This window comes from Canis aureus, chromosome 9 (assembly GCF_053574225.1).
Source record: "Canis aureus isolate CA01 chromosome 9, VMU_Caureus_v.1.0, whole genome shotgun sequence".
In the NCBI taxonomy this organism is placed as follows: Eukaryota; Metazoa; Chordata; class Mammalia; order Carnivora; family Canidae; genus Canis; species Canis aureus.
The window spans coordinates 56,831,903-56,848,089 of NC_135619.1; the positions used below are offsets into that span (position 1 = coordinate 56,831,903).

General features: G+C 36.8%; 1 protein-coding gene across 2 annotated transcripts in view; it reads right to left on the minus strand.

The window, feature by feature from the left end:
• Window positions 1–11,209: 11,209 nt before the first annotated feature.
• The window catches only part of GTF2A1 (general transcription factor IIA subunit 1), a 46,597-nt gene continuing 41,619 nt past the window's right edge, over window positions 11,210–16,187 (minus strand). For both annotated transcript variants that reach the window (XM_077910246.1, XM_077910247.1), the window contains exon 9: window positions 11,210–15,427. In XM_077910246.1, coding sequence (XP_077766372.1) covers window positions 15,320–15,427 — 108 coding nt within the window. In that variant the 3' untranslated portion in view covers window positions 11,210–15,319. The remainder of the gene's footprint in view (window positions 15,428–16,187) is intronic.

Genomic DNA, 16,187 nt, shown 5'->3' on the forward strand with positions numbered 1-16,187 from the left:
GAATACAATGTTTATTAAAAGATACATAGGCTTTTTTTTTCACTGTGGTAAAAACATATTACAAAATTTACCATCTTAACCATTTTTAACTATACATCTTAGTAGTGTTAAGCATTCATATTGTTGTGCAACCAACCTCCAGAACTTTTTCATCTTGCAAAAACAAAACTCTCTATCCATTAAACAACTCCTCATTTCTCCCTCCCTTTGGCCTGTAGCAACCACCTTTTGAATGTCTGTTTCTATGTATCTGATACCTTTAGATACTTCATATCAGAGGAATCATACAGTTTTTGTATTTTTGTGATTGCCTTACTTAATTTATGTGAAATGTAGAAAATGTAAAAATGTTTTCAAAAAAATATGTAATACAAAGGAAGCTAACAAAAATATTATTACTAAAGCTCACCACTAACTGTGGTATTTAGACCAATTAGAGCTTACACCAAAAAACTGCTTCTTTTAGGAAGTGTTTATCATTAACATTGCTGAGGATTGCTTCTATACGGAATATAATGAAAACATTCAATTTAATCAGCTTCGTTATCATGCTTAAACTCTGTGCCAACAGTTCACCCCCTTCTTGCCTGGTCTCAGGACGGCTGCCTCCCTCGGGCATGCCACTGCTGCAAAATATGCCAAGGAGGGGCATGTGAAGTTCCAGGCAATGAGGGCTACCATGCTCACCTATCTAAATTAAAAAGTGAAAGTGGGCTTTTTAAATGAGGAATACAGGTTTCTATATTCCTGCTGCAGCCTGCTCTGAGACCCTCAGAAGCCAGTGACATTTCGATTGCATGAGGGAGCTCTCATGGGAATGAACTTCCAGAAAAGAAGTGGTATGAGCTGAAGGTAGACATTACTCCCTCAGGCAAACAAAAATACTGATTCTTTTTTTTTTTGACACACTCAAAAAGGAGTGTGTAAAAACACACTCCTTTCCTTTCCTTTCATTTAACATTATTAGCAGAGGGGAAAAGCCAGGATTCACCACTTTGCTGATCCCAGCTCAGCACAGAAGCACTTGCCAGAGTGACTTCACCATCATGGTCAAGGCCCTTGCACTTGTTTCTCTGTCTTTTCAGAATGGTAAGTATGGGCAGTAAAGACTGCAGGAGTCCTCCCAGAACAAAAGTACACCTTTTGAACAGAAACAGACCAGGCTTCTACAAGAGACACAGACTCTTGTTAGCAGGTTTAGTTGAAATGGACACCATGTGTTCCTACAAACTGAGGGATGGAGAGATCTATCTAGTCCTACGTATGATCTTGACGTTACTCCACCCACGAGTTCCAGCCTCACTATTGTTTTGCCATGTGATCTGAGGCAAATTACTTAATCTCACTAAAGCTCAGTCAACTACCTGTAGAAGAAAGATAAAAATAATCATCCCAAAGGCTATTGTGAGAATTAAGAGAGTTGGCAAAGCATTTGACACTCAAGAGATAGTCATTCTTAGTCCTTTTCCCTTCATCAAAACCTATATTAGCAAACTTTTCTTTCTGCCCCACTAAGAGCTCCATCTATAAAATCTTTCAGTGACTTTCTCCTTTCATCTTTAATGCCCTCCTTATTTGAGAACAAGAACTCCTAATAAAAGGTTCCTTGATTGTGAAAGTAGAATTCTATGGGAAGGCTCTAGAATATGTGAAATATGTCAAAAAGGGGATTTTAAGAACACAAAAATAACATTACATACATATCATACATATGCCCCGTATAACATAGGACATATGAACTAAATGCCATCTCAGGATAGGGCCTGGGGTCTTGATACATGCTCCCACCAAGAAAAGAGAGAAAGTTGGAGAGCAAGAGACACAATGCAGGCAGACTTGGGTTAGAATAGGTTTAGACTCAACACCCAACAAACAAACAATCTAATCATGAAATGGGCAAAAGACATTGAACAGAAATTTCACCAAAGAAGACATACACATGGCCAATAAGCACATGAGAAAATGCTCCGCATCACTGGCCATCAGGGAAATACAAATCAAAACCACAATGAGATACCACCTCACACCAGTGAGAATGATGAAAATTAACAAGACAGGCAACAACAAATGTTGGAGAGGATGTGGAGAAAGGGGAACCCTCTTGAATTGTTGGTGGGAATGTGAACTGGTGCAGCCACTCTAGAAAACTGTGTGGAGGTTCCTCAAGAGTTAAAAATAGACCTGCCCTACGACCCAGCAATTGCACTACTGGGGATTTACCCCAAAGATACAGATGCTGTGAAACAGCAGGACACCTGCACCCCGATGTTTATAGCAGCAACGTCCACAATAGCCAAACTGTGGAAGGATCCTCGGTGTCCATCAACAGATGAATGGATAAAGAAGATGTAGTCTATATACACAATGGAATATTACTCAGCCATTAGAAATGATGAATACCCACCATTTGCCTCCATGTGGATGGAACTAGAGGGTATTATGCTAAGTAAGTCAATTGGAGAAGGACAAACATTATATGGCTTCATTCATTCGGGGAATATAAGAAATAATGAAAGGGATTATAGGGGAAAGGAAGGGAAATGAGTGGGAAAAATTAGAGAGGGTGACAGAACATGAGAGACTCCTAACTCTGGGAAATGAACAAGAGTAGTGGAAGGTGAGTCAGGTGGGGGGATGGGGTGACTGGGTGATGGGCAATAAGGGGGGCACTTTATGGGATGAGCACTGGGTGTTATACTATATGTTGGCAAATCAAACTTCAATAAAAAATATTTTTTAATATTTATAGAATAGGTTTAGAGAGATGTCAATGACTATGGAAAGTCCATGCTCCTTCATTCCCTACAAATGGGCCTCAGTGGCCTCATCCAGACAAGCCCCAGCTTGACCTCTGGAGAGCAGCTATGTGAAGAATAAAGCATCTTGACCTGACCCTGCCAAACCTCCCAAGCCAGTCTTTCCACCAAGACTGTATTGGGTTGGTTGGATTGGGGTCTAGTTCTCACTGTGCACATATTAGGTACTGAATACATGAATAATACAACAATAAGTAAAGGGCTAAAATGTAACTGAAACTCTTATGCTCAAGGATACTCAGCCAACCACAATTGTAACTGATACTGATAAATGATAAATAATATTAACAATAATAACGTCCATACATTGCTGTTCTGTGTATCCTGTGAACATTATAGGATAGTGAAGGCTTAATAGGAAGAAAAGGTTAATATAAAGGTAGAAGCCTCTTTGCAAGGAAAGGAAGGTGATTCTTAAAGACAGGCTTCATTATTTCCAAGTTTTGCTGAATCAAACGTTGTTTACTCCAGCTTACCAAAAGATACATGTGGGGAAGTGTGTGAATACTGTATAGATGCATAAATGAGCATGAAACTTGCCATTGAGCCGTGCCACATATACTGCTTTGGTCTGATAAAGCTTTTAAGCCAACTAAATGCTTAAGGTGGTGCATTCCCACATGAACTGAGCTATGCCATCAGGGTTCTTGGTTGCAGATAAGAGAAATAGACTAACTTAGGCGGAAAAAGGAATTGATTTGAAGGGTAGAGTCATCTGCTGAATCAACAAGAAGCCAACAAAAACCAGTCTCGGGAAGGAATCAAGCAAGGGGAGGCAAACCCACAGCCTTCTCCTTGTAAAAATTTGCTTAGAGGGCTGCTACTTGTACCCTTGCCCCAGACAGTCACTGTCAAACCACTGGACCTGAATCAGACTGCTCCTATTAGCCTCATTTCTTGCCCTCAAGATTCAAAATCCTCCAATTTTAAAACTTATTACAAAACAGCAGTAATTAAAACAGTGTGGCACTGGTATAAATACAAAATACAGACCATGGAATAGAGATTCCAGAAATAAACCATTACATACATAGGAAAAAGATAGTCTTTTCAACAAATGGTGCTGAGAAAACTTGGTATCTATATACAAAAGAATGAAATTGGACCTTTACCTAATACCACATAGAAAAATTAACTTAAAGTGAATCATATACCTAAATGCAAGACCTTAAAAAAAAAAAAAACTCATGGCAAAAACTTCGTGACATTGGATTTGGCAATGAATTTTTGAATATGATACCAAAGGCACAGACAACAAAAGAAAAAAATTGGCAAACAAGACTTCATGAAAATTACAAAATTTTGTACATCAAAAGACAGTATCAACAAAGTAAAAGGGCAAACCACAGAATGGAAGAAAATATTTGCAAATCATAGGAATTATATCCAGAATTCTTAGAGAACCCCTAAAACTCAACAACAAATAAATCCCCAAACAATCCGACTCAGAAATAGGCAAAGGACTTTAGACATTTCTCCAAAGAAGACATGCAGATGGTCAATAAGCACATGAAAAGATGCTCAACATCCCTAATCATTAAAGAACTGCAAATCAGGGATCCCTGGGTGGCGCAGCGGTTTGGCACCTGTCTTTGGCCCAGGGTGCGATCCTGGAGATCCGGGATCGAATCCCACGTCGGGCTCCCAGTGCATGGAGCCTGCTTCTCCCTCTGCCTGTGTCTCTGCCTCTCTCTCTCTCTCTCTCTAAATAAATAAATAAATAAATAAATAAATAAATAAATAAATAAATAAAAATTTAAAAAAATTAAAAAAAAAACCCTGCAAATCAAAACCACAATGAGATACAGCCTCACACCCATTAGGATGGCTACAATCAATCAAACAAACAAAAACAGAAAACAAGTGTTGATGAGGATGTGGAGAAATTGGAACCATTGTGTCCTGTTGGTAAGAATATAGAATAGTACAGCTGTTGGAAAGCAGTATGGCAGTTCCTCAAAAAATTAAACCTAGGGGCACCTCGGTGGCTCAGTGGCTGAGCATCTGTCTTCATCTCAGGCTCAGGTTGTGATCCCGGGGTCCTGGGATTGAGTCTTGCATTGGGCTCCCCACAGGGAGCCTACTTCTCCCTCTGCCTATGTCTCTGGCTCTCTCTCTCTCTCTCTCTGTCTCTCTCTCTCTCTGTCTCTCAGGAATAAATAAAAAATCTTTTTAAAAATGAAGGAGATGGATCTCTGACTTCCTTCTAATTAACCAGAGCATCACTTGTATTTATTATCACTCATTTAGTCAATACATGTATACTTCTCTATATGCCTGGCACAGAGTCCAGTCCTAGAAGTAGTTATGAAGTCGAAAGACAGTCACAACCTTAATGGAATTTATGGTCCAGTGACCTAATATTCACCCCCAAGGAACCCTATAGAATATTCTTTCCTGGAGGCTTTTAATAATTGCCTAAATTCTTATCAGTTTCATGGCCTCCAAGAAGCTATCCCTAAAAAAAACAAAAATGACCCCGATGACCACTGAACTTTCCCTTAACCTATGGGATATGTAAAGTTTTCAGATGTTGAGCTTTTTCACATTTTAGAACACTTATAAACAGATGATTATTAAGGAATGGAAATTATTCCCTTAAACTGAGTTCCCCTCAGATTTAAAACAACAAAGCAGCCAGCTGGGCCTGTTTCTCTAATTACAGCTAGGTGTATTTCACACAAGGAGGTGCAAGGCTAGACACAGCAAACACAGGCATTCTGGTCATCCCCAGGTATCCCCCTCTGGCCCCCATAGCTTGCCCTGTGGCAAAATACAATTTACTTTTATTTTGGAAAGCAAAAAAGCTTTAACAGCTTCTCACTGATAGGCCCTGGAGAAAACAGAAAGAAAGGTCTAGGAAGGTAACTAATTGACTTTAAATGGGATATATATATATATATATTTTTTAAATGGGATATGTATTTTTTAATGGGATATTTATATAAATCATTTTGCATCTGCTCTTAAAACCAACAGGAGGGGCTGACAAGTTATCACATGGGACCACAGAGAGGTGCAGATGGTATAAATACATAAGGTAAGCTGGGTATAGGAAAACAAGTCCTATCCTTGTATTATAGCTAAGCATAAATAACCACAATTGTGCACCATTAAAAGGAGTTCAACAAAACATGGCTGTGTAACATCACTCTCTATAGGTTGCCTGCCTCAGGAAATGGAAAGGGAACCGACCTATGTATCCAACCTTCTGGCTATCACTTTTGTCAGTTGCACAACATAGGCCAATTTGTATCCCTTTTTAGAGTTTTAAAGTATCAACTGTAGAATATGAAGCTCAAACCAGAAGAACCTTAAAGCCTTGTTTGTTAACATAATAATAAAATATTTTCAGAGTTTAATATGTGCCCTACACTTCACACACACTGTACTTTACATTAAGGATACAAGATAACCATTATTATGTCCATTTTTCAGATGAGGAATCAAGGCTCACAGAGTGTAAGTACAGCTGGCACTTGCCTTCAGATCAATCTGGTTCCAAAGCCTGTGTCATTCCACTCTATAGAATTTCCCAGTATGTGTCTAGGGCTATGCTTACAGGCCCTTGCAACTTTAGGGAAGCAAGAGAGTAAAGACATGGTCTCGTAACCTAGGCCTAAACCAAGCCAGCCAATCAAGAGAGGAAAATGCAGAAAAATGTATACAGCTAAAGGAAGGCAAGGGCTGGGGGAGGGAGGGATAGAAATAAAGAAAAGGAATGGTAGACAGAAAACATAAAATCAGAATCTACGATAACTAGAAATAGAATAAATTATCTACTTAGCTGTATCATCAAGGACTCTTTCTTTCCATCTTCTGCTTTGCCTCCCTCCCTATGTCATGTTAGAGGTCTCTCAAGCTTGGTTCTCCTCAAGGTCATGGGATAGCTGCTGATACAACTGGAGCTACGTCTTCTCATTCAAATCTACCAAGAGAAAGAGATTTTGTGTGAGCATTTCAAGCAAGAGTCCTGAAGTTCACAGAATGACATCTTAGGTCACACTCCCACCCCTGAATCAATGACTACGGCCAGGGAAGTAGGATGGCTTAAGCACCCAGCTCCCACTAAAAGACTGTCATTAGTGATAGCTTCTCCCCTTTCTTCCTATTTCACTGGGTCTTATATCCTCATTCACCCTACTGATTCTCAGGGACAGCTTCAAGGATGTGTGATATGTACAGTCACACAAGGCCCCCACTCTTGGCTTAATGCTCTGTGGTCACCATCTTGAAATTCTTAGTAAGGTTTAAACAATGGGCCCCACACTGCCATTTGCTTTAGGGTCTGTACATTATGTAGCCAGTCCTGTTAACTACTCCTCTTCCCAAAATGCCCTGGGACAGCCTTTAGGATTGATTGGTCTTGGACACTTTTCCTTTCTCTATTATCTTAGTGTTCTGACTGAGGTGAATCATTTCTATGGCTTTAAATGCTCTCCATATGATAATTACCAAAGACATTAGCTTAGACATTCCTGCTTAGCCCGTCTACTTCTACCCAACTTGCCAGAGTGATACCTCAACCTGGCTGTCTTAATGGGCACTACACACTTAAAAACATATTAAATATGAATCTTTTTATTTCCTCCCCCAAATATCTGTCCTCTCCCATGCTCACTACAGAATCAAGCCTCTTTGGTAAACTTCTGTATCTTTACACATTATCTCCCTTTCCTGAATCAAAGCATTTGTGTCTTTCTTGTTCTCTGTCCACCAGAATGTTTGTATCAATTTATGCTTCCACAAGCCATCTAGCTTTAATAAAGCCCATTTAACCACACCCTGACCGTGATGGGTTATTTTTTCTACTAGTCATTTGATATGTAGAAAATGGTTTCTTATTGTCTTATTTTCTATTCTTTCAATTATGAAAAAGGTCAGTTAATTGACATTTGCCTCTCTTATTTGAAGAACTGATTTCTTTGTTCCATATGTCCACTTCCCCTGGTGGAATATCTTATTAATTTATATGAGTCCATTATATATGGAAAATATCAGTGGTTTGTCTTAATTAAAGTGAGTTAGAACAAATCTAAAAAAAGAAAGACAAATCATTAACAGGTCTCAATGTAAGATAAACCATGGTAGGGACACCTGGGTGGCTCAGCGGTTGAGCATCTGCCTTGGCTCAGGACGTGATCCTGGGGTCCCAGGATCGAGTCCCACATTGGGCTCCCTGCATGGAGCCTGCATCTCCCTCTGCCTGTGTCTCTGCCTCTCTGTGTGTGTGTCTCTCATGAATAAATAAAATATTTTAAAAAAGAAAGTATGGTAGAAGCAATAGGAATGTTCTTGACTCCGGGACCATAACGGAGAGTGTTGGGGTATCTGGTGGCTCAGTTAAAGCATCTGCCTTCAGCTCGGGTCATGGTCCCAGGGTCCTGGGATCCACATGGTGGGCTCCCTGCTCAGTAGGGAGTCTGCTTCTCCTTCTTCCTCTTTCCCTTCTCATGCTCTCTTTCTCATACATAAATAAAATTAAAAAAAAAATAAAGGGAGAGTATTGCAGGCAAAGGACAAAATCAAGTGCAAATGCCTTGTTTAGGAATTGAATTTTGTATGCTTGTGTTGCCAGATGGGTCCCTATGTGGTTGCCACTTGTGCATCAGGACTTCAAATGAATTCCACACGGACATGAGTTAATGGGCTTTAGTGAAACATAGCTACTAAAGTCAAGGTCAGCAAGAGAATAACAGGTCACAGTGGGGCCCTCCTCCAATGGACACATTGAGATTTAGTTGAGGGCGCCTGACCCACTGTGTTTCTCCCTTCATATGAAGATTAAGTACAACAAAGAAGCTTTGTCAGACTGGTTTAGGGGTGACTTAGATTAGGTATCCGTGAAAATAGAAGCTATCAATATATGTATTGACAGTAGACCCAGGAAAACTTGCTGATAGATGGATGTGGTAAAGTGAGGGGGATAAAGGGGCTTCAGGGTTTTGCTTTGAGCATCTGTTAGACAGATAGCAGACTCATTTACTAAAATTGGATTAAGACCAGGGAAGAAAAAAACAGGTTCAGATGACATTAAGCTTCAAATCATAATAAGTGGGAAAATAGTATTTACTGATACAAGAGCTTTGGATAGGATAAAGAAATGGGAATGAATTGTTTCTGTAACATTGTGTTTGAGGAAGAGGGCTATTCTAGAAGTGCTCAGGAAGCAACCAGTATCATTTCAATTCCACAACCTTCGGAAAGGTGAAATTTGAAAGTAAGTGAAGACTCGGAACATTCTTGATTCAAGAATGCAAAATCCAGGGGCACTTGGGGGGCTCAGCGGTTGAGTGTCTGCCTTTTTGGCTTAGGCTGTGATCTCGGGGCCCAGGATAGAGTCCTGCATTGGGCTCCCTGCGGGGTGTCTGCTTCTCCCTCTGCCTGTCTCTGCCTCTCTCTGTCATGAATAAATAAAATCTTAAAAAAAGAAAATGCAAAATTCATCTTCAGTGTGAAGATCACAACTACAATTAAGTTTCTAGAATTGTCTATTTCTATTGACAAACTTAGTCAATTATATTGACAACATAATTATTGTCTCCTGAATCCAATTCAATTGCAGAGGCATCATCACAGGCTGTTAACCTGTTTCTATAAGGTAGGAAGACAAGGAAAACTCACATAAGTAACCTAGCCAAACTAAGACCTTCTCTGGGATCATTATTCCTTACTAAAGTATATGGGTGTACACACCTTTATCAGCAGTCACGTGCCAAGGATTGTGTTAAATGCAATGTATGTGTATTTTTGTCTTCACAATCCTGAAGCAGTCAGGTTTGGTAACACACCCAAATTTACATTGCAATTAATCCAATCTACATTAGAATTAGAAACCACACAATTCAACGTCACTGCTTTGAAAAGGTGGCAACTGTCTTCTTCATCTTGGGGTCCTCCAGTACTACTGATCACAATTCCTGGCCCATGGGAGATCACTATAGAGGGAGTTGAATGACACAGTTAATGTATGCTCTGTGCTCAATTTCTTCTCAGACTAGGAAAACTATTTCAAAACAAGGGTAAGCAACTACTTATATCTGTCTCTTCCCTGGCTGAGGAGTAGGAGAGTTGACACGAAGGTCATTTACCTCCAGAAGTAGGTCTGCCAATAATCACTAGGACAGGGATTCAGGTCAGACTCAGGGTGAGATAATCAGTGCTTCAAAATCTTTCCATAACATTTTAGTATCAACGTTTTCCTCTATAAGTGAATTGGGAAGAATCCATTGACATTTAGGAAAACTGTAATTTTTAAAAATGTTACAATTCTACTAATTTCAGCTTTGGGAAAATTCAACCTATTTTAGACCTGTAATTCAGAGTATGTTTACTTTACGGAGAAAAAAAAAAAAAGCTTAAAGCCTGTGTTTCATTACCCTCTCCTATACCTGTCCTTTACTTTTCTTCTCTCAGGCACTTTCTGCTATACCCACTGCTTCACCAACTCAACCTCCCAGGCTTAATTTGTTTAGCTGTAACCAAATCTTTCACTGCCTCAACTTGATCAGATCACATTCTCTTTTGCTTTTTTTTCCATTAAAAGAAACTTTTTTGCAGCTCCACCATTCTAAATTATGTAAATTATGAAATCTCTAATTTGTAGCTTGCTGTTACCCAGCACAATTCTAAGAGCTTTACATGCATTATACCGCAGTCCTCAAAACCAGTCATCATTTTACAGATGAAGAAACTGAGGCCCAAATGGTTAAGATCATCAACATAGGAGCTGAAATTAAAGTGCAAAAATACAAGAATTGCTGGCAATAAATGTCTTTATTATGATTATGTTAATGGTTAAAATTTGCTCGTTTCCTAAAGTAGTAACAGGATTAAAAAATTACAAAAAAAACAACCTTCTTAATGATTCATTTGAATTAACTATAAAATTATAATACCTGCTAATTATTTAATACCTTCTAAAATAACACAAAATATATAATATGTAATACAAACCTCAATAATCCAATTCAGTTATGCAATTATTTACAAACTCTGAACTGAGGAAAAGATTTAGCTAAACAGTAGTTTAAAAGCAAATATGCCCTCAAATAATTTTATCCTAAGTAACCTATTCTTTGGAGTAGGATTACCCATTTATTACAATGTTTAGTAACATTTCATTGGTGTGAATTTAAATTCCAATTTAAATTCCTGTGTGCCTGGAAAATAGAACTATTCTTCTTATACTAAGAATCTGTAACACAGTTTAGTATTTCTAATTGACATCCCACCCTACTTATTTTAAAGGTATAGAATTTAACGATACCCTTCCCTTTTCTTTTGATAAGTGGAACTAACAATTTAAAGCATTTCCCTTTCTAAACTGTATATTTTATTCAGTTATCTATATAACAATGTTATATACTAGTAAGCAAAGCAAGCAACATTACTCTTTTTTAAATAACATCTTTAATTAAAGTTTTTGCAAAGGTAAAATATTAAACTTAAAATAGGTCTTAGTACATCAAAATACTAAGTTCTCTAATTGTATTCCAAGATGGTCTTTAAAACATAATATCCTGTATATCACAGAAGAGCAACCTTGATCTGCAATTGTACAGAATGAATTTTACAAACATAATAAATATATTTACGCCCTTACACATAACAGTATGTACAACAGCAGTTGACAATAGTAGCTCAGAACAGCAAAAGGATTAGCCCCTCCCCCAAAATTGTAGCCCTGACACATACTGGACCGATTTAAGGAACCTTGACTAAAATAGTAGTTACTAATTCAATGTAGTTCTTCCCTTAAGAGAAGAATGTTTCTCTTGTTCCTTAAAATAAACACAAATATTAAGTTCGGTGTATTCTTCCTTAAATCATAAAAAATGACAAAAGATAGGCTAAGGCAGGCTTAAAAGGGAATTATAAACTTCAGAATAATTTCCATAGCATAATAGATTAAAATGCAAAACTATTTAATAATAAACTCATGAGGAACTATTTAAAGTAACTAGGTTTTAACCAATGAATTCAAAATGTGAAATAGCTGACTCAGACATAGGTGGGAAACAGACATGAAGTAAAATGAAAATGTACAAAGATGGATCAATAAAATATCCCATTGCACAAAAGTTCAAAAAAGTTCAAGATGAAATAATCTGAAAATATAGGAATTTTCTCAAGTGGAAGAAAATGCTAAGTTATATAAAGGGAACTCCCAAGAGGAAATTATGTCTGTTTTCCTGTACAAGGCATATTTACCTTTTGAAAAGAATGGTGACATTATTGCTATAAGATAACCAAAAACTACTCTCAGAGGGAGACAACCCTTTTTTATTCCTCCATAAAAACCAGGAAAAAAAAAAAAACCCAAATCTTTGATTTTCAATATAGCAAAAGAAAATCTTTATACAAAAGCTATTATATTTTTATGTTCTTGCTAAAACCAGAATCTATTAGAATATGCTCTTCAAGAACACATTTTAGTCACTATACACACCGCTCAGATCCTGATGTATTCCTAAGAATAACATCAAGATGGCTTTGATTTTAAGAGAGGCAACAATATACATGTGATATGATGGCATTTAATTAACAGAATGAAATGCGAACATTTAAAAAAATATAAAAGCCCAATATAAAGATCCCTCTCATATAACAGACATTTTACTCTAGAAACTAATTGCACATTAAAGTTGTTTTAGCCAAATGTGGCTCTCCACAGAAATTAAATGTGCTCTCAGGCAATTCAAATGGTCTGATTATCGAAATGACCACCAAAAAAAGAGTACATATACTGAAAGGCACACACTTCCACACTTTACCCTAGTAATTTTGTGTAAATTTTCCTTAGCACTATTAACATTAATCTTGTTTTTGCAATAAAAGGTGCCATCACCATCTGTGCAAATTTAAACAAATCCTTTTCTGAAACCTTCTTTTCATAATGTCAAGTCTGAACTATTTCCCCTCTTTGAAGAAACATGTTATTTTCATTTTAAAATTCTGAAAGTGGGAATCCTTGCCTTTTTAAAGGAATGACATTTTATGGAACTAAATGAAATGATTTGTTAAATACAATGTAAAAGCATGATTAAGAATTCAAGTACAGTAAAAGATAAGCAAGTGGCATTCTTATAGCAAGCCACTATAATAAAACCAAAACATTCTATTTGATTAAAAAGGAACACGATGCAGTAATATATAAGAGCACAATTTGGTATGCAGTGTTGTTTGGACCGGCTTTCAGAATTTTCACAGGTAAAAGAAAAGCATTTGCCAACTATGCCATAATTAATATGCAATACACAGGTGCAAATACAAATGGTTATTTCCTGCTTCAAAATAACCTTAGTGAGTCACTCTGAAAGCAGTGGTTGTTCATGTTTGAAAATAACGTTATAAAAACAGGCCAGTATACAATTCTACTATGAATACAAATATTTGTCTACATGGAGGGCCCAAAATATGAGCTGTATATCATATAGTAATCCAAGGTTCAGTAGCAGAAGAACTACAATATAGCCAAAGGGTTTCAATCAACATTGCAGCACTGCTAAGCTTTTATAGGTAGTTCAGGTAGTTGACTTCTTCACTGGGTAAATATAAACCTACTAGCAACTATACTGAAGGACAACTGAACAACAGAATTTCTGTGATTTCATACCCTCCCTTCTCCCAGTCTCATTAACAAAAAAACAAATAACTGTGTGCTTTGAGAGTAGTGGGGTAAACATTAAAATTCCCCTCCAAAAAACTAAATTAATATAGTAAAAATTAAAACCGTCTTACCAGTTAATGGAATCTAAATAAAACCTAACTACTAGCATGCTAGAAACCATCATTTACACCAAAGTTCAGAACATAAGTTAAAGGGACCAAGTTGGTACGTGGTGTGGAAAGTAGGCAAAAAAAAAACAAAGACTAGACTTTTTGAGAAGTTTGAAGATTTGTGTTAAAAAGAAACACGTAATAGCTCACAGTTTTTCTTTGCAATTAAAGTGTTTCTATGTTATTTCTGGAAACACACACAAAGGCAAATAAAAGGAAGACAAAAATGGAAGACAAAAAAATCAAAATATAAGTAACTTAAACACACGTGAAATTTGTCAAGATAGACCATGAAAAAGAATTAGGTATAAGAAAACATAGATGAAGACAAGTGTTCCTACAGTTCTCCCAGGCAACTAGCTCACACAGAACACAGCACTGCCATATTGTTCCTTAGAGCCCCTTACAGAATACAGAACTGTGCATTCTTAATATACATATTAAATTTCTATTATTCTTAATATACAAGTCAAATTTCTATGCTTTCTTCTCGATGTGCAAACTGGAGCCCATGTCTACATTACCAATGGCCTGGAAGGGCCACCAAATAAGAGAGAGGTAAATATGTACTTAGTGGCCCAACCCCCTATAGCCCCAAAATTTCTCCCTCAAATTACAAAGTTGCAATTAAAAAATTTGTTCAATTAGAATACTTTTTAAATTCTTTACTAGTAAACACAAGAAACTTTTATAATTACTAAACTGTTTAAGAAAAACCCAGGTCCTCACTACCTGCCCAATGCTTCAATCAATGCACAGGATGTTATCTGAATGTTTGCTTAGCTTAAAGATTAAACACATATATAAGCATATACTTCAGCCCCAACAGGGAAAAAAATCTGTATCTATTCTTATGTATGTAATTTCAGCTAGATGGTATCGGTGAAATAAAACTGTATTCCTGAGGAGCCACTCTGGGGTTTCTTTTTAAGGTATGGGACTAAAAGAAACAAATATTTCTCTGTAAGGAAACCAAAAGTTGTCATTTTAATTCTGCTCAACTCTATGAGGCCCAAGTCTTTAAATTACATTTAATGAGTACAAAAACCTAATTAAGTAAATATCCATTCCTGGGTCAAATTTTGTCTCCAAACTGTGATCACTGATTACTTCCTTTAACTCTTAAACAGATGTTTCATAAAGCAGGGAAGGAAGAGGTATATATTACTGAGGGAGAATAGCTAGTAAAAATATTTAAGACCTATTATGAGAGTTCTAAATTGTTTCCTTATACAAGTGAATTAAAATTCAACACCATAATTCTTACCCTTTTGTAAAAAGCTCACACGCAATTTTTACCAAATATAACCACATACAATAAGCAGTTTCAGTTCAATCTATCAAAAGGGAATTTTCTTCAGTTCGTTCCAACAAGTATCTTCTGATTGAACCCAAGTTGGAGGAAGGAATATAGACAAAGCTTTACATGCTAATTACTGGTGGCAGGTACCTGTATTTAAAATCAACAATTATGGTTTCCAAAACCCCAAACTCCCCACCCCAACAACCCCAGGTGCTACAGTTCCATGGCTTGCCGGTTAGAAGTAGTGTCTATGTTGTCAAGGTCTCTTTGTTCCAGTAGCTTTGATTCTACTGCACTTTTCTGACATGCAGAAGTTAAGTTTTGGTTGGTGTATATGTCCCAAGTTTCAAACTGTCCACTTTAAATTTTTTTTTTTAAGTTTCTTTTGTTTTATTTATAAAAGAGAAGAACCAACTCTTCACCATTCTGCATCTCCGATGGCTTTGGAAAATATATAATCTCTTCCATTAAGATTCATTATACCATCCTTGAGATGAAATTTCCATTTGTTTTTACTTCTGTGTATCTAAATAAACAAAAAAAGAGCATAAGAGATAGAGACAAAAAACAGAGGAAACACAAAACCCATTCATACACCAAAATCTTTGTCTTGTAATTAGTGCATTTATAAATTGTTTAATTGACATATAATTGATATTTAACATTACTTACAGCTACACATGATTATTTGTATATATTACAAGGTTATAATAAGCCTAGTTAATACCCATCATCATATATAATTACAATTTTTTTTTTTTTTTGTGATGAAAACTTTTAACATCTACTCTTTGGGCAACTCTCAAGTATATAATTTGGCATTAAGTATAGTTATCATGCTTTATATCACACCCTTATGATTCATTTATTTTATAACTTCAAGTTAGCACTTTTGACCCCCTTCACACATCTGCCCCAATCTCTATCCTAAGGCCTCTGGCAACCACCATTCTGTTCTCTGTATTTATGAGTTCAGTTTTGTTTTGGTTGGTTGTTGTAGAAGTCACATATAAAAGTGAGATCATACAGTATTTGTTTTTCTCTTATTTCATTTAGCATAATGCTCTCAAGATTCACTCCTGTCATGACAAGATTGCTTTCTTTTTTTATGGCTGAATAATATAACATCGTGTATATATAAATATATACCACTTTTTATTTATCCATTCATCCATTGATGGACACTTATGTCGCTTCCATGTCTTGGCTGTTGTAAATAATGCTGCAATGAACATGGGAGGATATAAACTTTTCAGAGTTAGTGTTCTCCTTTCCTCTGAATAACT